General features: G+C 41.5%; 1 protein-coding gene and 1 long non-coding RNA gene across 13 annotated transcripts in view; both read right to left on the bottom strand.

Annotated features, from left to right (window-relative positions):
- Positions 1–210: 210 nt before the first annotated feature.
- On the bottom strand, positions 211–4,406 carry LOC144085072 (uncharacterized). Its single transcript, XR_013304004.1, has 4 exons — positions 4,332–4,406; positions 3,596–3,681; positions 3,337–3,365; positions 211–789 (listed from the first exon to the last, which is right to left on the bottom strand). It is a non-coding gene; the product is annotated as an uncharacterized LOC144085072 (long non-coding RNA).
- Positions 4,407–5,588: 1,182 nt separating this feature from the next.
- fgfr2 (fibroblast growth factor receptor 2) overlaps positions 5,589–24,633 on the bottom strand; it is a 28,779-nt gene continuing 9,734 nt past the window's right edge. For 4 of the 12 annotated variants that reach the window (XM_077612609.1, XM_077612608.1, XM_077612613.1 and 1 more), the window contains 14 exons: positions 23,424–23,593; positions 22,124–22,247; positions 19,050–19,240; positions 17,878–18,022; positions 16,542–16,741; positions 15,865–16,004; positions 14,567–14,688; positions 13,737–13,847; positions 12,914–13,104; positions 12,261–12,383; positions 11,018–11,088; positions 8,735–8,872; positions 8,341–8,446; positions 5,589–7,240 (listed from right to left, as the gene is read on the bottom strand). In XM_077612609.1, the coding sequence (XP_077468735.1) occupies positions 7,076–7,240; positions 8,341–8,446; positions 8,735–8,872; positions 11,018–11,088; positions 12,261–12,383; positions 12,914–13,104; positions 13,737–13,847; positions 14,567–14,688; positions 15,865–16,004; positions 16,542–16,741; positions 17,878–18,022; positions 19,050–19,240; positions 22,124–22,247; positions 23,424–23,593 (1,997 nt within the window). In that variant the 3' untranslated portion in view covers positions 5,589–7,075. Of the gene's footprint in view, positions 7,241–8,340; positions 8,447–8,734; positions 8,873–11,017; positions 11,089–12,260; positions 12,384–12,913; positions 13,105–13,736; positions 13,848–14,566; positions 14,689–15,864; positions 16,005–16,541; positions 16,742–17,877; positions 18,023–18,671; positions 18,811–19,049; positions 19,241–22,123; positions 22,248–23,423; positions 23,594–24,633 lie in introns of all 12 variants that reach the window. The other 8 variants (XM_077612612.1, XM_077612614.1, XM_077612618.1 and 5 more) reach the window with 3 other exon arrangements.

Below are 24,633 nucleotides of genomic sequence, written 5' to 3'. Positions count from 1 at the left end.
ACTTTTGGACTCTTGGCTAGTAAAGTAGGAAAGTTTTTACCTGACAGAAGTAGTCAAGCACAGAATAGGCACAGGATTTATTGACATTAGAAATGTCAAACACAAATGTGTTGTTCGTGAAAGGTTTAAAAGATGGTCTCAATTCAACCTATACTCATTCATTTGCAAGTTAAAAATATCATATCAAACCTGTTTGAGCGAGTCAAAGATTGTAAATCAGGAGTGCCAGGCAGAGCTTTAGGCCATGACAACATAAAAGATAAAAAGAGATAAGATGTTGTCTTCTCTAAACCTAATTTCATAGTTGATGAGTGATACATTATATCATATTTTGTCTTCTATTCATCAGCTAAAAAAACATGCATCACTGCCACATTTATTAAAAAATCATCTTGCAATTCAAGTTGTGTCATTTCATCTCCTCCAAGGGTGTGGATGTTATTTTCCCTCAGGAAATAAATAAAAAATGGACTCAAAGCTCAAGAATTAGACCAAAGCACTGAAGGTTTGTTTTCGCAACCCTTTGGTTGGTCTCAGGCTGGCTTCACTAACCAGCCTGGTTTTAGGCAGCTCACGGAGACACGCAGGAAGAAGCCGTCAATCCAGATGGTAAAGTTCACTCTCTGCCAGCGAGCGCGTCTGAAGGCCTGGCTGCCGGCCTACAACCACAATTTCTGACAGACGAAAGCCTCAAGCCCTCCCGAACCAGCACAAAGCTCCTCATTCAGGGGCCCTTGCTTCTTCGCCTCCCTCTTGCCGCACAGCTAGGGGTGAAGCACCTCGCAAAGTCTGCGATGGAAAGTATTCACCACAGAAATGGGTGTGGGTTCAACCTTTGCATTCATCGTTTGCCAAGTGAATCAGATAAAAAACAGATATTTGCACCCACTTTTTACATTGCATATCTGTACGCACATATATTCTATGTGTGTGTTCGATGTAGAGATGACAGGCGCTAACCTGCAAGTGAACCCAATACTCCCAAAGTGCCTGATTCGACAGTGCAGCGCATTTAAACTGTTAGCGTCTCTGTGCATGTACCAACTACCTCAACCTCTCACACAGACCCTCCCTTGTCTAGGAAGAAAAATGTAAATTAATAATAATGCAACATTGAACATGGCAGGTGGCGGCAACCAGAGTGCATGATTTGGATAGTGGTACTAAAAATCATCTTTGAAGTGATTAAGTGCTATAATTATCCCTTCTTGCCTGGGCAGGATAGACAAGCCTGTTTTTGTTCGCGAGCAGAGAAGCATGCTAAGTAAGGCCTTAAAAGTGAGAACTCTTAAAAACACTTTAATTGAATTACTTTCTTACAAATTATGAGGGGGAAAGGCACCTTGTTTTCACTCTGCAGAGCTGACATGAATGGTAATCGATTCATTTGGGTGAGGCTCGTTGTGTGGCTTTGCAGCGCAATGGGCAAATTACACCATAAATGCTTTATTGGAGCATTTCTGGATGGAGTGAAAGATTTCACAATATTCAGCCTGTACTGCTTCACCCTTCAGCATTGTATTGCCCCTACAGCAATAGTATGGTGTGTACGATACAGTAAAGAAGAATACCTGCATTTATACCACTTTTATTAATGTTCTCAGTACCGAATCTTTTTTCCTTGGTGTGAATGTGACTTTATTACACTTTCTCTTAATCCACACCGTCATCGCATTCACCACATTCCCTCATTCGGCAACAACTCCAGGGAGCATGGCGCTGACGAACGGATCTCCTGCATAGTTTTAATTAGACATCATTTATGAGAAGTCTTTGCTCATACAAGTTTTTTTTTTTTAATTGACTTGGCTCATGTTTACTCATGACAGCAATAGAAATGAAGTCCAATCTGTCTCATGAAGTCAGGCGACACAACATGTACTGCTTAAAAAAACATGTTTTCTTACATGTCGTCGCTGTCTGTAATTATTCCAAATTGATCGTTTCGATAAAATGTAGTCTTTATAAATGCTGTTGGATGTTTGCTCTTAAATTATGGTGATCCCTATTTGATTATTATCTTATACAGCTGGAATATTAAGGGGGCTAAATAAGCTCATTGAGATGTTGGAGCGATTACCAATTGTTTTACTCTGGTAATCAAAAGGGATTTTTGCGAATGTAAAATCCCTTCCAGTACTTTGTTTCCTTCATTTGTTAAAAGTCAAACCCTTCTCTTAAACCCACTTGAGACACAGGTTTGATGATTAAGCCAAAATCATTAATACTCACTTTTTGTTTGTGCATATGATTGAAAAAATACACCTCGGATTTGACACATTGGCCAGACATGACTCCCGTACCTCACTTTCACTTACGACATCATCACCGCGGGACAACCCAAAAGGGAATGATGCTGAGGTTGTTGTCATTGGCATTGCAGTGCAGGAAAATTATGTGTAAGCGCATTTCTAGCACCCTCCCAGACCTGTTCAACATCCTTTTAAAGTGCTTTTCACCAACTATCAAAACTCTCTCTGTATCGTGTATTGGATCAGCACTCATAATGAGTGCAGTTAATAAACATTGTTAAAAAAGAGGCACATTAGTATTACCATTCATCTGGTCAGCACAAAAGCAGTCCTGACAGTACTTTCTGGATTGTTATCTCTCTCCAAACAATTTACCTCTTGCTTTTCCTCTCTCACTGATTACACATCAAGTAGCCTTACCTCAGACCTTCAGACGTAGTACAGTCAGCCTATAAACTAACTCAAAGTTGGACGTGTTAGCCACAACTGCAAATGTTTGGAACAAAGCTAATTCACCCTTACTCACACATGCACATCAATCCCAAACACAAACATCCACGCGACTTGGTAATCCTTCCATGCAGAACCAGACATGATGCCTTTCCAGTCTATAATCAAACATAAGCACACCCGTCCGTCCCTCACGCTGACCTTGGGTTGAACCACTCATTATCTGCTACCTAATGCAAATAAGTGTGCAGAGGAATGTGCAGCCAGATTCCACACCGTGTTAAAAAAATATCCTTGATGGCATTTAAAAAAAAATAAAGATATACAGATATTTGTGTAAAAAAAACTAACTGCTGTATGGTAATGCAGCATTAAAAATAATGTGCAATTACTTGCTGTTTAACAAAGGTGGATGAAATTGTGAAAATGGGTAACTTCCTCCCATTTCTATCAATCTTAACCATCATAACAACATATAAAAAAAATGATCAATCTATCAAACTACAAGGCAGTTATCATTCATCTCCTGTACCGTTATATGTTGTAGTATTCATATCTGATGAATAAGATTTCAGGGGAAGTGTAATGCATTCACGAGTTTCAATTTTCTAGGTTGCAATAATTCTTCACTCACCATCGAGTTTTTTGTTTGCCGTTTTCTCCCTGCAAAACAAATGAAAACACATTTAAGAAAAACATGTTTGGTCTATCCTTTCATCCATTGCAGCTCAATAGGCATACATATTTCTCTAAGACTAATTAAAAGTAAACTTTAGCTACGTGTTCGGTAGATCTTCCGCACTTCAAAGTCACCATTGAACAAGCTTCAGGGAGTCATGTGCAGGATTAAGTTGGTCATATCACCATCACATTGGCTTCAATTAGTTTCCCACCTTGTCCATCACACTAAAGCCCCTTCTCTGACTTTTTGGGTGTCTTATCTCCTGTGGATTCGGGCTCCTCTGGTTTTCTGCAAAGCCTTGTGTTGACATTCCACAGGACCAAGATTTGCGCAAACATACCATGCCCCACCAGATGGATGTGCAAAGGGAGGACAAGGCAAGGATGAAGGACATTGAGGAGGGATTATGAGGGACAGGGAGAAACAACACAGTGATTTCAGTCCCCAAGATGTTGAGACAATCATGCAGGCTTTAAAAATGAAAAACAAAACAAAAAAATAAACATGTGTAGTTTGAGCAAAGCATGAATAGCCAATGAAATAGCAAATAATAACGTGTTCCAGCTACTGCCCCAAATGTCACACAAAACTAATATTTGGAGTTCAGGGGTTAATCTTGCCAGCATATGGAGCCAAAAGCTCTTCAAATGAAAAAGTAATTTAAGGCTTTGAGTGACCGTGGAGGGTCATGTTTATCAGATTAGGTCAAGAAAAATATCACTACACACTCAGTTCTTGGGAATTCGAGTGGGGAGGGGAAACTGCCGAGAAGCAGCCAGACAGCTAAATAATGCCAATAACAAACTTTTCAATACCTCATTTTTGTGTATTACTTTTCGTTTTTTTCATTAAATATAAACCAAAGTGGTCAAACAAAAATACTGGTTCTAATTTCAGCTTCTACTTTGCATTGTGCACGCTTATTGGGATCTTCTAGTACTACATACCTGTGCAATTAATTCCACAAAGGACTGCAGTGGCTGCAAGCTTTCGTTCCAACATATAAGAGGAAACCTTTTTGCCAATCTGATATCTTAAAAATGCAATCAGTGGATTGCAGTCAGGTGCTTCTTGTTTTCTACAGAAATCTAATTGGTCAAAGTGTTTGTGCTGGATCGGTTGGAACAAAAATCTGCACCCGCACCGACCCTCGAGGACCGGATTGCCCAGGTCTGTTCTAGTAAGTAGTTGTGCGTGCTTCTTTTCATTGGTTCCATCAAATTTGTGTGTGTGCCATCAGCCTGATACAAAATAGACAGTCAATCTAATAACGGTGTTTACATGAACAAAAGTGGAAGGATATCCGGCTGCCTTTCTTCCCACTCACTTTAATGCAGGTGTAAGTGAGCTTATCTTTTCTCTATTTGCACATTTCAGACCCTCATTGCGGCAATCCTTAAGGGCTTTCACTGCCTTCTTTTACTAATTCAAAAGAATAAGAGGAATGCTTCAAGAGAGAATTTCCCCTTTCAGCTCTTAAGGTTTCCGGAGACATGAGGAGGCACGTCCAATGGAATATTTGTGACTAGTTGGGATGTGATGATGTTCTAGGGATGACACCTGACAATAGGACAAATAAAAACGTAAAATAAAAAAGGAACTGTTATAAAATGGGGACCATAATCTGACACTGTAGGCTGGAGACCAACAACCAAAAATCTCTAATGGGCCTGCTTACGTACAGAAGAGCCGGTGCACCCGAATCGAGCCGAGCTAGCCAATAAATCAGCTTTGATTAACTTTAATGAATGCAGATAAAGAGACTCACTCTGTAGAATTAAATCTGTTCTGATAACAGAAAAAAAACCTGAATCAATCAACTAATCAGGCCAGTCATTAGACTGCCAAGAGTCTAACAATGGCTCTTTGTCTGATAGGGGATCAGCCGTTACAGTATCATGATAATGGTGTTTTTTTTCTTCCTTCTTCATTATTGGAATTGCTTTGAGTTGGTATTCCCCATTTGAAGTGATTGTATCGACTAAGTGGTCGTGCTATATTTTCTTAACTGTATGAGCAGATAAAGAATAACCTGCTTGGAATTACGCTAGCTTTAGTTTTTATTTTTTAAAAAATGCCATTTCTGTCCAAAAGCGACATTTGTATAAGCCGAAAGCATGTTTTTAATAACTGCTCTACAATATCTAATATTTACAAAGTAATAAACCCTACCTGGCAAAAGAACAAGAAAGTCACAGCCAAAATTGTATTTTGGTTTTAATTATTTATTTGCAAATGTGACAAAAACATCTGCAACGGAACAGCTTAACGTTGGTCCAGTAGAAAATAAAACCACTTGAATGATTCCATACTCTAGTGTTCGATTGTGTCAAGTTAAATTGGAATTCTAGGTTTCTTAAAAAAAGAGGCAGCAGATGATTAGTGTCGATAAATCTGGAACTGTTGAACCAGAAAACGTTCATTTCCCAACATAAAGCTAACAAAAAGGTTAACGATCTGGACAGAGAATGCCATCAAGGTCTACATAAGAAAAGAATTAGCTTGCTATAAAAATGTACAAATTTCCAAAATTTAACTTAATATTCACATTCGTATATAAAACTTAGAAAACATGGTTCTATCAAAACCTACTAATAATAAGCCACTTTGTTTCCCCCATTACTGCAGAGATCATTTTTAAATTACCATACATTTCAAGGATTATTTAGACATTATGTTCATTATTAATAACATCATATTGATTTTGTTCTTTTTCCAGATTTACTAATTCATACAAACATCACAAGTCAATAAATTAACATGCTACCTCAGTCCCTGAAAGCCAAAAATTTAACCGTGTTACTGAGTGAGTGTGAGACAGGCTTTTAAGTACGCAAATGTGTGTGTGTGGGTGTGTGTGTGTGTATGTTATGAGTGTAAACTGTGTGCAAACCTGCCTATTACTCCAAGTTGGGTAGAGGGGAGTGATGTACGGTGGGCTAAGTACCTTTTTATTTCTGAGTCCATACAAAAAATAATTCGTTGTAAATATATAATATATTTTTATACATATTTGAAGATATTTACAAAATATACCCAGGACTACACATTATACTGTGTATTTTTTTTCTTTCGAGAATAAGCGGAGAAGTGAAAAAAGAAAAGCGTCAATATTACAAAATAAACAGGAAAGCAGTTTCTACGTACACTCTCCTCTTCCACGGTTTTGTTAGTCAAAGCTTTGTCTCTTTAGTCCTTTTCCTATTTTTAGTCCTCTTCTTTCCGTTTGTTTTGGTCCATACATTCCTTCAGGAGCAATTCAAAGTCTTGGAATGCCAGCCACTTCAATGAGGTCTCCAAACATTTTTACATTCCAAAATCTCCGAGTGTACGAAGTGATTTTATATATATGTGAATATATATACATAAAGTCTCTGTTAATATGAAAAACAAGAAATAGGGACCCTGGAGAATGACAGTTCGTCCCATCTGTCAAAGCTCAACTTGCGTCAGCTCCGTGTGCTCTTGGTAAGACTTGAGGGCACGTAGGATGTAGTGCATGCAAAAGGCAGTGCAACAACGCTGCTGCCAGCGTGGGTCCCAAAGGGGTCCATAAATGGGCTGGAAGCCAGAAAGTGGAAAAAGTAACCAGAAAGGTGGGGGGGGGGGGGGGGGGGGGGGGGGGATTTCAGGGCAGGTGTCTTTGCCGAGTGATCTTTTGGGAGTTTCGGTAAAGAGTGCAGGCGGGAGCTCATGTTTCGACATTGCCATTGATATGCTGATACTTGGGGAGGCACGGCTCATCTGGTAAGGGCTCGTGCGAGAACACCGAATCGTCGCCGGAGGAACAAGAGCTGCGAGTGTCGGGGAAGATTGGAGAATACTGCTCGGTGGGGGAGCACAGGTCCAGATACTCCTGAATACACAGACAGCAGGTCTGGTGAAATCACTTATGCTTGGGGACATTATGTTCATATGCGTTTAAGTTCGTATTTTGTTACATTTGTAATAAAGAAAAACAGCAATGCATCATGTAAAACAATCATGGTATAATGTAACAAAATATAGTGGTTTGATGAGGTCTGTTTGCTATATTATCAGAATCACTGTGTGGTCATAGGTTATTAATCAAAAGCAGATTCTTATAAATTGTTGAACTACTACTACTTTACTAACTTAGCAAATCAGATTTTCACAAAAGCCTACCAAGTCTTGAACTTATTTGTGCATGTAATGTATAAATTATACTGTTATGTGTACATATGTTAACACATTCATTAATTTGAATTAAAAAAACAAAGATTTAATCAGCTGGAAAGCAGTCAAATAAAAAAGTGTCTTGTGGTTTTTTTGCGATCTTGGTTGTTTTTTGTAGTTCCACTTGTGAAGGAGACTACTTACTGGTGTTTTCTAGAAAAGAGAACTGGATTCCATTTTCTTAGCTCAAAATGAAAGGGCTCACATTCCTAAAGACCTCCACATCTGCCAATGGTTTAGGGCAGACAGAAGAGAGGGTGGGGAGTGTGGGGGGTTTATTATATTTCAAAAGTTCAAAATGAAAGTTGGGCTTTTTGGCGTCAACTCATGACGTTCCAGAGCAGTTTAGTTTTGACAGCTTTCCATCTCCCCCTCTCAGCAAACAGATACCACAAAAGACACAAAAGGGAATGGGCTTCGCAATAGGGAGCATGGTCGTAACGATCAGTCAAATTTATGGAGCCTTGGTGGCCTTGGATCAAATAATTTGGATGCTTTTTTGTGTGCGTGTGTTGGTGGGTGTGACGATTTTGCTCTGAAAGTTTTCAGCAACATTCTGCTGAACCCTGCGTGCACTGGCGATAGTATGCTTTGGCTTGGATCAAAAGTCGTGTTGCGCTGCGTAACAATGTATCCTATATTTTCATTTTATTTTCTCAAAAGGTCGACTTTCATTTGCAAGGAAACCAAAACATGAGGAGATTATGCTTTGAAACCACCCGGAATTCTTTGGGGAAAACCAACCAATACTGCACTAACCTCATTGGTGCTGAGTGTAAGAATGCGATCCAGATCCTCGACGAGCTGCTTGAAGGTTGGTCTATGGGATGATATGGCGTGCCAGCAGTCTTTCATCATCATATAGCTGAGGGATACAATGTCACAGTTGGTTGATTTAACAGAGGAGTAAACAAGATATCATTTCTGCGTCCTGCCTCGGCTTTTGCTATCGCTCTACCAATATCGAGATACTCCTACAAAGCTTTGCCATTGTCCTTTCATTGAAAGACAGACACTGATAGCAGCCAGTGTTGGCTGTCTGACAAAAGACACTAACAGATTGAATCAAGAAGACGGATGAGCCCTACGTCATGGATCTGATGTGGGACCATTTCTATTTATATTTTAACGTGCAATAAAGGACGACTCTTACAGCTCGTTGGTGCAGTTGCCAGGCTTGTCCATGCGATGGCCCTCTTTAAGCAGCTTGAAGAGTTCTTCGACAGGAATGCCGGGGTACGGGGAGCCCCCGAGGGTGAAGATCTCCCACATCAGCACCCCGAATGACCACCTGTTAAGGGAGAACACCACCGGCTTGATCAAAAGGAAACGTACCGCAGATTCACATCACGTTTTGGACAAATGCCTGTTAATTAATACTATGCTTTCAACTTGGGTGGGTAGTCCTGACCTCAATGTTGCCAACCACCTTTTAATTCCTTCACAATAGACATACTCAGCCAACACTAATGTTCCTCAAAAGGACACACATTTCAGCACATTCTTCTATCAAGACCTAAAAGAGGAATAACTTCATATTCTGTCGTGATTCAAAAGGTCATTGGGCTCACTGCCAGACTTTACCCAGTGTCTTATTTACATTGGGCCATGCATGCATGTTGCTGGTGTCAATGGCGTCTTTCATCTTGTGATACAAACCCACTCCCAGTGCCCTCATCTCAACAATGGCTTTTGTGCACTCTGTGAAAAATACACAGACCACCTTTGTCTAGTTACGCCACACCAAAACAAACTAGACCACCCAAATGGCAGAGAAATGAGGAAAGAGCAATTGACCTATTGATTAACTTTTCATGACTTCCGTGTTGTAAAAATAGACAAGTGCGTGATCCATCCGATTGTTGAATATTTTTAGAAACCGAATCCTTACAACGTCAGCCTTTAAAATCTTTATGTTATAAACAGTGGCTTTCAAAGGTAAAGGCATCAAGAAACCAACAGGTGAGGAGTAGGACTAGTAAATAATCAGTTCCTTCCATCTGTTTACACAAGCAGTACCAGCTTCATGCTGGTCTCTCCTCTTGTTGACATACTCATCTCTCCTTTCTGAGCTACTCTGTAAATGCTTCTCAGCACTGCGTCACCCTATTTCCCGTGTATTTGTGCGCCCATCCTTGACTCTCCAAACAAGCAAACACACAGGCGTGACCTTATCCCTCACCTTATATACAGGTTCCATTTCGCCAGAGAAGATATTTTGGACCTGCATTTTTGTTGTTCTATCTTATTCAATCTCCACCCTCTGCAAGAACTGTTCTTTGTAGCATTGAGCTGCACCAGTCTACTTTGAAAAGGGAGGACTTCCATTGTTATTCATTTAATCTATGTCATGTGTCATAAGCCTGTGCCTGTGGTGTTCAGTTAACCTCCACACACACTTTTCATACAGCCGCCTTGCTTTTGCTTCCACGTGTTCTGTGATGGAGAAAACAATCACTGAAAGTGAGTGACGAAATGTTATTAGCGGCGAGCTAACTAAGAGGTTTGCGAGCACTCAAATCCAGCTTCCCGTTATGATTGATTGGTGCTCCTCTGCGGAACATGAATGGATGGCATCATGTGTACATGCCGATATTACTTTCAAGGACGTGCGCGCGCACAGAGATGTGAAATGAAGAGAAAGCCATCTCACAACAAAACTGAATTGGAAAAGCTCCATATTGAGACTGCTACTGGTGCATGTGGCCGCAAAATCCTTTTCTTACGGCCATCTTGCAAGGCATTTACCTAATTGCCATATACACCCTCTGCCGCCTGCGTCTGGAGCAAAAACTTCAAACGACGCTGTCAGGTCGCATATGACTCAAAGACCAAAAAGAAAGTAATGCGCTGCCTTTGTTCTCCTTTTAGAACGAGTGTTCTTCGATCTTTAAAAAAAAAAAGACAGCGACGGGTCAGCAATTCACATACCAGATGAATGAAAATAAGAGGGGTGGGGGTGAAAGAAGGTTTTAGGGATTATTTTGAGCATCTTCGAAATGACAAGCCTCGTGTTCAAAGGGAGGTAAAGGCAGGGGGGCTCAAGCAGGAAGACGACTGCCATGCAGATCTGCAGTTTTGTCGGGTTTTGACTAGTGCGGGGGCCCAAAAAGGGGGCGTGGGGTCTAAAATGAGAATCAGTGGGAGAGTAGGTACTGGTGGTTTCTGGGCTCCTTCCAGGGCCCTTTGAAGCTGCTCAGATTAGTAACACAGCATTGGCTCCAAGTCTAGCGTGAAATCCTCACTTTTGCCGCAAACTGGCCAGCATTGGCCCCCCTATAGGCAGCAAGCGCTCCACCCACCAAACACCTCAGACTAGTTTCCATCTCTCCCCCTTGCTTCGGATATTGTGTTCATGAAAAGTGAGAACTAAACATGGTTTGACAAGCCCTATTGTCAAAGGGCGTGGCATATTTTAAGGTTAAGAATTACTTACACATCACTCTGGTGCGTGTAGACCCGGTCAAAAAGCGCTTCGGGAGCCATCCACTTCACAGGGAGGCGACCCTGTGGACAAGGAAAAAAAAATCCAACTAAATGATCAATTGACTGTCATTTCTGGAGATCGTTATTTCGAGTGTCAAAGGAACATTTGTATGGTTAAAGAAATAGAGGTCAGGGCTAATGTACAGCAGTGGCTGGCCCGGTTGTAATGTCTGAAAAGCTCCGGTATTTGTATTTAATCATTAAATGCTGCTAGGAAGTGGATTTTACCCCATTTTTGTGCATTGATTTATTTATTATTTTTTTATGTGTCGCAGCGGTTTTATAGCCATAAAATAGTTTTTGAGGCTTTGATTGATTTGTTGAAGGAACTACGAGAAAATGCACAGACCGCCACTGATGCAGTGTATTATGTAGTATCTGTTTGTGCTATTAAAGCACTGACTGGAAGGCACCAACGATCAATATGATTAATATGCGTTTGGTGGCTTTGCCTAGATGTTTATTTAAGTGAACTGAACACGCGACTTTTTTTCAATGCCTATTTTTTGGGTGATGCAACTTATAGCCTGGAAAATGTGGTACAATTTTATCATCAAAATCCAGTACATTCATGTGCAGTGGGAGGGTAAAATGAACTGGTACATAGAGTGGAAACAGGATGCCCTTGTTAATATAACAATATTTGGCAGATAAATCATAAAATCATATTTTATGACAAAATACAACAAAAATCATCATTATTGTCCTAGCTCCCATTGTATTAATGATCATTACTCTCAACCTCACTGCTTATTGTTGTTGTTGACCGCTTGTTCTCAACATGATTGCGCATGGGATGAAAAGGCATCCATGCATACGGAATGAGGGCGTGCGGATGGGCTGCTCTGCGGTGGGAAAGAAAGACACCACTGCGCCGCTATGCAGTTGTCAATTATGTTTAAACTGCTCCCCCTCTCACTGTGTCTCTCTTTCTGGCTAATTGTATAAGTGCCTATGAAACTAAAGGGAGCGGGATAAACAAGGCAGTCTACAGAATCCCAACATTCACAAGCTGCCTGGGAACCTGAAGCTTCTGCCAAAACACAGATCCAAGAAAAGAGTGAAAAGGAAAGATGAGGGAAGAGAGCGAATTTGAAGGGTGGGTAAATAAATCAGTTTGTTGCTCCCCAAGACAGCCCCCGTCCCTAAAAGCGCACGATGCCATGTGCGCCGCACGCAGGTCGATGACTCACATTGGTCGTCTTTTTATAGTAGTCGATGTTATGGACGTCGCGGGCCAAACCGAAGTCTGCGATCTTCATGACGTTGCTTTCTGTGACCAGGACATTCCTGGCTGCCAGGTCTCTGTGTATACACTAGGTTGGAGAAAGTGAGAAATACAAGGGGAGAGGAGAGGGGGGGGGGTCACAAAATGGAAAAAAATGAGGGCATGAGAAGAATTATAGACATCGACGTCACTCTATAAATAAATCAACTCTGATCTCTTGGAAACAGGTAGCGCTACCTCTAATAACCTCACATGACAAAGTTTTGTAAACGTGTCCAGAAATGTCAGATTCCTCTTTAGCCACGCTCAGTTCAGTAGATCACGCATGTGCATGAATGTGCGTGTATGCGAGCGAGAGTGTCACATTCCGACAGTGAGCGGGAGCGTGAGGCTGTCTTTGGACAACATCGCTCCACTACTATTGTGAAAAAAAAATACAATTCCTCCACACAGAGGGGCCTTTGTCATGGGATAAGACACAAAGAAGGGGTTGGACGGGGGGTGACATCAGTGTTTTTTTAGATAAAACTCCCACAGAGACTCACAAGTTGCGGCCATAATAAAACCTTCCTTCATCTAACACAATAGCATTGGTTCAGATTGTGAAAAACATTTTACCTTTTGGGATGCCAGGTACTCCATGCCCCGCGCCACTTGGTAAGTGCATGAGACCAGATCTTTGAACGCGAGCTGTTCGTCAGACACGCGGGCAATGTCGTAGGAGTACTCCATCCCAGGTGGCCGGCGGGCTCGGAGGTACTCCCTTAGATTACCTTTGGAGGCATACTCCACGATCACATACAGAGGCCCTGCATGAGAAGAAATATTGCCATTACTTGAAAAACTTGGCATATGACTACCATATTTTAGGATTACAACACAAAGGCAGAGCCAATCCATGAAAAAAGCCTGATTTATAGTCGAGAAAATAAAGTATTTACCAAGTTTTTTATTAAAGCTGACTTCTACATCATCATGTGTTGCAGCTTTTACCGAATTAAATCGATTTTAGTCAACATTTTATAAACTTGATAGAAAAGAAAATGTATCTTATTTTAGTTTCTTTAGTGAACCAGTGATGGCAATTTTCACTTATTAATGACATATAGATCACATAGATATGGATTATACTGCATTTATACTGCAGAGGTGTTGGATAATTACCCGATTCATTTTCACATACAACTGAGTCAGCTTTGAAAAAATGTTAATTGGGGAATGTTCACACTGAAAAATCAGATGCGTGTATCGTACAGGCAATGAAATCAGATTTAATTTATAGTCCCAATGTGATCGTAGTTCTTCTTTAAGTCAGACAGATTTAATTCATGGGCTGCCATTGACGGTGCTCGACATCCACAGCGAACCATCACTACCAAGCCTCCCAGTCAAAAGCACCATCAAAAGCAGCTAATAAGTTAAAATAGGACATTTTGCTTACCATCTTGTGTGCAGGCCCCCAACAGATTAATGATGTTTTTATGTTTGCCGATCATTTTCATCATTTCCATTTCTGACACCAGGTCAGACAGGTCCTTTTCGGTGGCGTCATCTAAGAGCAGAAGAAGAATGATCCAACATTGCTCAGGGAAAAGAAACAAGCCCACGTCCGACCATCCGTCTAACCCTTGACTCAGAGCTCTTTGTCAGCCAGTCAGACAGCACCTTGTTTTGTAGCACGTTTTGATTAAATGCAGCTGACAGAAAATGTGGACGACTAAAGTTACAGCACAGAGGGGAGATCCTCGCGCTGACGGCAGCGGCACCCTTTCAGTGCTGAGGGGAGGGCAACAGAATGACTTAAAGATGCTCTGTCTGGATTAATTCTGGTACACAAGCTCACTTTTATAGTTGCTGTGGTCACATTGCCCAAATTCCTCCACTAACGGGACCATTTCTAAAGACAATCTTTTTCTGCTGCTATACCTGATCCTACCTAACCCCCCCTTCACTCAGTCTTACTTTCATTAATAACAGCAGTTTGACTCGCGTCTTTGTGCGGGTGCTGAATGAGCTCCAACCAGCTGCTGCTTTGGGGTCAACTATGTGACCACTCCTAAAGTCTTACCTAGTCGACTTACCGTCCCCATAGGTGTCATTCAGCAACCACCAATAAGAAATAATAATGACTCCCCCGGGCTCAACCTTGTCTAGTAATAAACTCTTGCTGGACTATATATATCACATCACATATAGAATGCACTCGATTGCCCACGAAGTGGCATAAGGTGGCATCCCCGTTGTGAGAATTTTATGGGGGGACCGACTTACCTTTCAGCATCTTGACAGCAACAGTTACAGCCTCTTTGGGTTTGTCTTTATCGACGCCAAGAGCTTCCGCCATGACAACTTGGCCGAAGCAGCCTTCACCGAGGGGTTTGCCCAGGGTCAACCTGCAGCCGCCAAACAATAAAATCGACAGGACTCTGCTTAGAAGCTAAAATCAAAACTTTTTTTTCCACTCCTTCAAAATCATGCTCACTATGTCTAAGCATCGTTATTTCTTTTTTACATTTTGCACCAGTTCTAGTTTCAATCAGATAGTGATTTGACTGCAGACCGACCAGTAAGTCAAAATCTAATCAAAAACATTGAAGGCTTTAACTTCTAAACTGTTTACCAAGCTTTGGCACGTGCTAATATACACTTAGTTGTTCCATTACACAAGCCAGACACATTAACTTGTGACGAGTGGATGGCTGCCAAAGTGCTGCCACACTGGCGGGACTAACTACAGCTCCACATGGAAATGTAATTAACTTTTTGGTATGCCATATTGTAAATGTAAACGATAGCACGGCGGAATATAGCACCCTCGGCAGCTTTTGAGGTGCTGACAGAGACTTTCAATGACTGCGCCGGGCATCTAGTTTTAGTTGTGTTTTAGTAGTGTTTGTCAAATGTTTGTTTGTTTTTGCCTTAATTTTTCTGATTGACAAGTGTTAGCCTCACCTCTAATTTTAAGCAACTCAGTTAGGTAAACTTTCACTCCAGGCTGAAACATGTTCCCAGGACCTGAGGCCAGCACCCTTCCACAGTAACACAATCCCCTATCTGTCTCCACACACTCGCCACACTCAATGGCCACCATTCTGCCCATACGGCCACACATAATTGATGTTATTTTTTCCCCCTACGCACGAGCCACGAGTGTTTGCATTCCTCAGAATTCTGACATGAACCCTCTACTATTGGGTGACAAGCACAGTATATCATAAATACACTGACATTAATTCAGACTGAAGAAAATGCCTCCTTTGTTTGTTTGCTCACAATAAAACGGAAAATAAATAGTATGCGTCATGATAAACGGCCCCTTCTTGTTAATGTACAGGTATGTTGTTGGTGCTACAATGAATGAATGAATGAATTTCCATAAAATCTCATTTAAACCGTGGGAGGGCAATTGATGATCATCTTTTTTTTTTATAACCCATTAGTTGGCTTTGGCATCCAATTCATTTTTACTTGGGAGCGTTCATTTGCTGCTAGCCTTGCAGAGTCAAAATGAATTGAATGCCTAGCATCGTTATTGGAAAGATTATGATAAAGATGAACCATCTGCTCACCTGTCCCTGGAAAACTCCCAACGTGGATCCTCGGGAAGTTCATATTCAGGAATTGGGTCATCGTGAGCGGAACTCCGCCGCGTTGTAATGCGTACGAGTGGCGTGTTGGAGTTCATTGATGAACTGGAATCAGCCGACACCTACAGGTCCCACCCAAAAAAAATGGCTGATCACCACTATCTAGGCAACAGGTCTGACTAAGCTCCAAGACATCACTAGTGGAGTTCCTTCACACATGACTGAAGTCATTTAACAAATTAATCAATCTGATTTCAGAATTTCCTGTTTTCTATTCAGATAGGAATCAGTGTTGATTACAGCGAAATGAACACCAAGAATGTGCGATAAGCAACATTGTGTGTGTGTGTGTGTGTTTTTTCTTCCAACCTCACCTTATCTCGAAACACGATTCAGTCTCTTTGCAGCGTGCGTCTGAGATTTTATGCATGTTTTTTTTCCACTTGAAGGAAAAGCTCAAACATACAATTGCAAGGAGTTGACTTGCTCTACATATTACAGTAGCGGTCCATGGTTTTAAAATATATACAATTTTAAATATGTACTATTTTAATGTGTATTGAAATCTTACAACCATGCATCTTTTAAAAAGTCATGTTTGTGTCATGTTTTGTTTCCTCTAGAGGTGTTAGATGTCTTAGAACTCTTTATCTACTTTCTGTTACCTGGCGGCGCAGAGGGATCTGTTTGCTCAGTTTGTGAACAGCAGGTTGGCCACTAAAGTCCGGTTTCTTGGCTGTGTTCCTCATTCGGCAAACCACCACGATGCCGACCATGCAGGCGATGAGGAAGACGCCCGCGCAGTAAATGGCGATCTCCACATAATCGGGAGAAATGGGCTCCACATTTTTCTCTGCGGCTGGTGCAAATAAAGAAAGAACTGTGAGATGTTTGATTAAAGGAAAGGTACAAATAGACAAACTTGACACACTGACTCGCGTAATTTTAAACCCTGAACTAAACGACCTCTACAGCACGCAGAGTTCACCACGTGAGAGACTAGCTAATGTGAGCACACCAAGAAAAAGACAACACACGTCTTACTTGATTTCACACACAAATGAGTGCAAGGCATGGATTCCTTGATGTGTTTGTGCTTCAATGATGAACTGCTCCATAGTGATTGAAGTATGTATGCTTTTTTGTAAAATAAAGTTAAGTAAGCCTAAATATGACATTCATTAAGTTATTATATCATGACATGCAGCCAATGAGGTTTTCATCTAAATCTAAATAAGAAGCGTCGATTCTAGGATAAACCGCTGAAACAAAAAGGAAAATTTTACTTCTTTTTTCCTCTAGCACTTATAATTCCAGACCTGTCATTTAGTCGTGTACAAAAATAGTACGACAAAAGTGCTAGATGAATATAAGCAAACAAATAAAATTGTTAAAAGCTAAAAGTTTGGGCACTGATAATTTAGAAAGTAAAGCCCTATTACATGCATGAATTGAGCTTTATCTTTGCCGCTTTATTCCAAGAAGAAATAAAGACTGATAATGACAATTATCAGAGCCCGGAAATGTGAGAAAATGAACAAAAAAAAGATGTGTAGAGACAAAAGGTTGTCTAAAATCCTTGGCACCGAAATGTGTTCCTAATGCCACAGGAGAAATGTGACAGAGTAGAAGGTGAGAGACAAATCCTCCCCTCCCTTTAGGAGTCTGGAGACACTCAAGCTGCACTGGGAGCTCCACTTCCGTCCCCGAGTTATAATAATTTGTCTGCAAATGACCTCCTTTATCTGCTTTGGGCTTTTAATAGCGTTGCGGTCCAGATCATCTTAAAAAATATATGCCCCTTGTTGCTCTTGCATGACGGTATCTCAGTTCACACCATGTAAGTTCCTCTAAGTAATCGAAAATTTGAGCTGTGTGCCTTGCGCTCCAGTGGGAGGACTTGCCTTCTCGAAACCAATAAAACCACACACAATCCAAATATAGTGGACTGTGATTAAGGAAGAAATGGAGAGGACAGTCAAACAGTGTATTTACCTGGAAGCACCGTCAACCAAGCAGTGTGATAGGAGATCCCAATAGAATTACCCGCCAAGCACGTATACTCCCCAGCATGTTCAAATGTTACATTGGGCAAGTGGAGAACTTCTATCTCCTTATCTGTGGTGTTTACACCCGCGGTCTGGAGAGAGGAAGAAGGAGGAGGTGGAAAAGAAGAAGGAGAGGGCAGATGATAAGAGCAGGGGAGGGGGTGGGGGGTGGAAGCAAGGTTATATAGGAAAGATGGGGGAAGACGGAGAAGAGAAAAAAAAATGAGACCCAAAACACCAAAGAAGATATAGTAGTAAGAGTGTGATGTCCAATGTTGAAATCCCATCTAACGCCAAGATGTTGTGGAAAAAAACAAAAGCCCAATAAAGAGCCCAAACACATGAAATTAAAGCCAAAACATTCCATAACCATACAAAGAGACAAACTAGAGACCACTCCAGAGTTGACATTAAACCACACACAAAGACAGAGAGCATCGAGAGAACAGCTACATACACTATATTGACACAGCATAAGGGTAAACAGGTGAGCGATAAGCAACAAATGTGTGTGCTGTGACAATTTTAGTGTTTAGGTAGGCAGCTCCGCTCAATGCTTCCAATGCTGAGTCACTCAGCAGCTGAAACACAAAGGTGAACCATTATGGGGTTGGAGAAGTTTGTGAGGAACCGGGATCACCAAGAAACCACCACTAGGACCGCCACAAACAGCGGGTCAGGGTTGAAGCCCAGGAAACCACACCGGGAGAGGAGGGAAGGTCGGTCAAGTCTTGGGGTTACCTGGCATGACAGTCAGCCAGCCCGACTGGTTAGCTTCCCCTATATAATTGGAGACTTTACAGATATACTCCCCAGCGTCATCCTGCGTCACGTTGGTGAGGGTGAGCACCTCCACGTCGGAGCTGTTAATGCCTGAACGCTGTAATCCACATATTATGACAGGACAAAATCAAAATCGGAAACATGCAGATGCGCAAACACGAAGACAACCGCTTCTCTGAAACGAATAAAAGAAAAAAACACACAAAGGTCTCTCTCTCTCTATGGAAACGTGGAGAAAACATTTATGCAAATATTGAGCTGCAACCACTGGGGAAACACTAGAAAGAAAGGGAGAAGTGTTGGAGTCCTATCCGGAAAATACGAGAGGTGATGTACCTTCAGCACTTTGACATAAGGGTGCCCATCAGGACCAAAGCGACTGCCATTTTGGGTTATGTGCTTCAGCCACTGGATATGAGGTTGGGCGTCACTGTATACTTTGCAGACGAAGCGGGCGTCTTCCCCGACATAGACGGATGTGTTGGCGGGCAGGCCTGCTTGGAGAATGGGTCGGTGAGGGGACCGTTCTGTACAGAGAAAAGGTTATTTTTACTTTCCACTCTCGGAACAGATCAAAATTATGGAACCATTTTATCTGAGCAACCATGGGAGATCACGGTTCATTTATGGTTGACGTAAAATCAAGCGTGCAACCAAAGGTCAAGTCAAGTTTATTTATCAAGCCCTAAATCACCAAATGATCCCCAAATGTGTCGGTCTTCCCATGATAAACAAATAAAAGAAGAACTAAGTGCATGAGACCAGACATAAAACTGTCTTTCATTACCGTTCTAGTTGAATAATTAATGGGTAACACTGTGTCGCACTAGTACGGAATGGTGTCACAATAAATACGCATATGTAGTCTTCCCACCTACACAGCCTGCAGCGAATACACAAGCCGGTAGAACTGTTCAACTTGATGCGAATGCCTATCATAAAGTCAAATGTCTCGAGACCACATGGTAAACATCATTTGAGCATCAATTTCATTTTAACGATTACAGTATCTCTGGGACTTCCTAAGTTGTGCGTACAAAGAGTTTCCGGCAAACTTGGACAGGCAGAAACATGACTGCTCTCCACTTATCGCAGGATATTTTGGAGTCCTCACACAATACAAAGATAATACAAAGACATGGCCATATATGCTTAATTCAAGCAAGGGTAGGACCTCTATAACATTTGGTATTAGATTCTATGGGAGTTGGAGATTTATGCTTGCATGTGTCCTGGAAAGTGAAACATCTTCTTCACAGTACCCCCACATGTCGTGCTATCTGCATTCTTCTGCAGGCAAACATTTGGACTGCAAATCCAAACAGAGCGAGACCTGTTGAACAATGCTCCCTTTCAAACCGCACCGGGCCGCCACAAGCGGACTGACGAGCCCCACCAACCCCCACACTGACAGCAACCACTCGCCGCCATGAAACACACACACATTCACAGGGAATGACATCACTCAGCCTGAGGCACTGCGTTGCATTCTCAAACAATGCCTAAAGGTAAGGGCAGTGCAGGATTCAATTGACTTTGGTTGAGCATGTTCATGTAGGTTCATTTGTGCATTCTATTGGCAGACTGTGAGGACTTTCAACGAAAACTTGAGGCTAGCTACGACCTGAAGGCCGTGGAAGTCAGAGTTCCTATATAACGAAATTGAGTAAATATATTGAGTGTCTGCTTGCTTCGACGCATGTTTATTCCATTACTGTTGTTCCAATAGCATTTTTTAAGTATGCCTCTAATATAGTATTGTATTGGAATCTTTTTGAAAATCTGCAGATGAATGATTCCCACTTGCATCTATATCCTCCTTCGAGGTTTATATCCAACACAAAATGTGCATATTTTTATAGTCACAGAAAGGGGAACTATGTTATAATCTAAGATCTCCCAATGTTCATGTAAAACTACAAGTGACAATAAAAAGTAACTAGCAAAACTGAATAATCTGTCACCATTTAATGTTCTTCGGAAGTACGCGATTTTGGAACAATCTTGTCAGGAGTCATTGGCGAGGCATCCCATCTCACACGGGAGAGCAATACTCAAGGAGGGGAGGACGTGAACTCAGGCATGAACTCTAATCTAAAGAGAAACTTCTGCTCTCAAGCATGATGGCAGATTTTTTTTAAAAATTCAATTTATTCAATATTCAGTTCTTAATAGTTCTAATTGTTAAGGGAGCAAATTTGGACAGAGTACAGTTTAAGTAGACTTTCTGCATATACTAAGGCCTCAGCGCTGCCATGGGAGAAAAAAACTGCACAGAACAAAACAGCAAAAAGAAACTCCAAATAACTAAGGGTCACTGGGTGCCGCCGTCTGTTTGGGCTCCCCATGTGTGACCTCTCATCACGCGTGTCCACTTGTGGTTTTCCAACCGCTGCGCTTACTTCATAGGGCCAGTTTGAGCCAGAAATGGCTGGTTTTGCTTTGTTTTAACAACTAATCCTGGAAAAAAAACACTGATAACGGCAGTCTTTCTAGTTCCCCTCCTTTTCTATTCCAAACCCTCTTTGTTCAGCACACTATAAAAGAGTAAAATGAAGCAAGAGGTTGCAGGGGGCAGTGGCTGTGGAGCCAGACATTTAGAGGCTTTACTACTCGGCTATAAAACTGAACAAAAACAGAAATGTCCAGTGTAAAGCAGATCTTTGCTTCGCGGCACAGTGGAGAGGAGCTTAGTATATAAATATATGTGTGTGTGTGTAGTATGTGCATTTGGCCCTGAGATATATACCATTTACATTTGATAAAACACAGACATAAACATGACTTGAAACATTGGTTTACAAGGTCTGTTCAAGAAAATGGTGAGTATTTGCACGCAACAGTCTCATGCAGTGACCAGTGGACCCTTAAAAATCTGCCGCTGAACATCGGTCCGATTGCGGATTTCTGACCTTTTTGGTCAGATAAGTGAGTCCATGTGATTACCACTTGTAAGCAATTTAAGCAAGTCCAAATAAGGGAGAGTCTAGACCGTAACATATAGGCTTACATTGATCCTGAATTCTTATCCCACTGTTTTGCTGCTGAATACTGATTCTGATAGCTCAGCAGAAAAACATAGCATTGTGTATTCCAAAGGTCATTAAAAAGCGTTAACCAAGTTTGATGAGTGCGGTGGTGCTGACCAAGCAATCCTTGTGCTTCTGATTAAGTGACACTAAATTATAATCTAGCTGATACGTTTACTAATAGCATTAACTTTTAATGGAAACTATATAAAACTCTTTCGGGTTAATTTTCTTTGTTTTAAGGACTAGGATACGACAAAATGAACTGCAGAATTGTTACTTCTAAGTGACTTCATGAAGAAAAAGACCCTTCCCCATCACCATTTTTCAGTGCAGTAAAATTAGCCTAAACCAAGATTTGTGCATTGTGTCGTAACTTACCGACAACATCCAGAGTGTAAGTGTGGCTGATGGATCCAAACTCATTCTCCACCAAACAAGTGTAGTTGCCTTTGTCCGATGGAACCACACTCTCCATAATGAGGGTCCAGTGCTGACTTCGTACCTTCAAAAGCAAGTAAATTGATTAGACGAGCACAAGAAAAAAGGATCTAACAGTCAGTAGTAAAGTTATGATTATTACAGATAACATTTGTATGATAACTATTTCATGGTCGAGTGCATGCATCACTGTAATGAATAATTATGTGCTGCATCTCAACATATTCTCAATGCTGTTGTGCAACCTAGAAGAATACATTGTGTCCGTTACTTTGGAATTTAGGGTGTGATACCGACCATTATTTGTATCATTTCACTGTACACCGTGGGTTATCTTTGTGCGTGTGGGACCACATTAACAATCAACAATAGTAACAATTTCTGCGTATAGTCAGACGGACTGGAGAAAGACAAGCCAACCTTTTACACAAAAGCGGTCTTATGCTACAGGGTTGGGCTCAGGTACTGCTTTTGTCTAACATTTGTTGACGAAAAAAGGAAATGAGCTGCTGGTGTTGTGTCAGACAGGCTGAATGTATCATTTTCGCCTGGCTGTTTTTGTTTGTATTGTAACAAACCTGCTAAAGGCAGAATGGATGCAATTTTAGTAGCTACAATAACATCATCTCCACCCTAAACTCTGCTGGTGGGGCAACTGTCAGGCATTGGCTATCATTTGTCACCAGCACTAGTGTCTGCTTTCTGTTTTTTATGTAGAATTAGTCTTCAAAATAAATATGTTTTATTCTGTTCATAACATTATGTAGAATTGTATCATGCACAATCTCAACAGAAACCTGCTCCAGTTTAATCATTAATCATCTTGCAAATGCCATGGAATAACAAGAAACCAAAGTAAGAGGGATGTTTTCCCTGATTGAGTTACCTCAGCCCCATTTCAATTCAATCCTGTCACTATTTTTCTTGACTGTCCGTGGGGGTATTTGACCCACAAGCCCCATGCCTGAGGTCTAATGAGTTACAGTGAGAGACTTTGCAAAGTATCCTGGTGAGAAAAAGCTCAAGGATGAGCAATTCCAATTTCGCACCAGAAACCATGCCCTCGTTTCCTCCGTCTTCATTGGAGCGTGAAAACGGGGTGAAAGGACACTCAGTATTATTAACAAATCAAATTGAAGTATTCTATCGGGATAGCTGCAATGATTTTAGCCCAGAGAGGGGAAAGTCTGATATTAAATACCAACAGAAGTACTGTATGATTTATTGTTGTTTGTCCTACCTTATAACCGCCCATGCGGTCCTCTTGATGGAATGGCCTGCTGTTTTTAAGCCAGCGCAGCTTGGGCCGGGGATTGCCCCCCGCGGCACAGCGGAACTTGACTGTGTTGGCAGCTGGTACTGCATGCAGCCTCTTCTCCATCTTTGCAGCCGAGGTCCAGTATGGGGCGCCTGCAAGGACAAAAGGGTTGTTGTTTTCAGTTAGGTGAAACGTCCTTTTTGTCTTAATTCGCTGCCATTAGAATCTTTGATGATGATCATTGTAGATCAGTGGTTCTTAACCTTGTTGGAGTAACCGAACCCCACCAGTTTCATATGCGCATTCACTGAACCCTACTTTAGAGTGAAATAAAAATAATAATAATTTCAAATTCAAGATATATAAATTCCTCACAGCACTGATTGGCCAAGCAATGTCACGTGATCATCTGCAGCCAGTGATGCTCAAACCCCCGGGACAGACTCACCGAACCCAAGTTAAGAACCACTGTTGTAGATGCCGCACAGCCAAAATCAGGCATTCCTCCCCAAAAAAAACAAGCAGCACTCCCAAACAAAAACCTTAACGACACCAATCCACGTGTCGCCTAAATAACCCAACCCAAAGGGACACACTCACGCAGGACAATAAAAGTCCATTTATGCCATAAACACAAAAGTGTGTTCCAAGAGTGGAAAAATCTTCAGTTCTAATGGGGATGCACTTGTTTTTTGCCAGGAGGGTAACTGGACCATAACAATCAATTTCATTTCATTTAACGTAGCAGCTTTTCTTTCCCCACTTCCTCAAATTCCCAAAACTCCCCTCTTATTCCGGTTGTCCCTTGGCAAGATGCATCTGGCTCACATATGCTTATCAGCCTTGGAAAACCATTACTATTATTAACATGCTTTCAGAAGAGAAAATAGAAGCTACCAAAAAAGATGTCATTAGTTCACCAAACCCAGTCCCTCTACAAAAACTGCCTGCCTCCCTGACCACCTTGTGCTAGTTTCCCAAAATTTCTGCCTAGCAGGCAGCTAGCGAGCTTTAATTCCAAGCAGCCCTCCCGCCCCATTCTCCCTGCACCTGGAAGCATGATTGCTGAAGCAGATGGAGCTCAGAGGGAAAGAAAAAGTTTTAACAGCGATCTAAACGGTCGTCCACACAATCACTTCCTCTCTTGTATAACTGACAAACAACAGAGGGAGTTCCCACTAATAAGACCACA

Source organism: Stigmatopora argus, chromosome 11 (genome assembly GCF_051989625.1).
Source record: "Stigmatopora argus isolate UIUO_Sarg chromosome 11, RoL_Sarg_1.0, whole genome shotgun sequence".
NCBI classification, from domain to species: domain Eukaryota; kingdom Metazoa; phylum Chordata; class Actinopteri; order Syngnathiformes; family Syngnathidae; genus Stigmatopora; species Stigmatopora argus.
The sequence above is the reverse complement of the archived record's forward strand: the minus strand, read 5'-3'. Positions and strand labels throughout refer to the sequence as shown.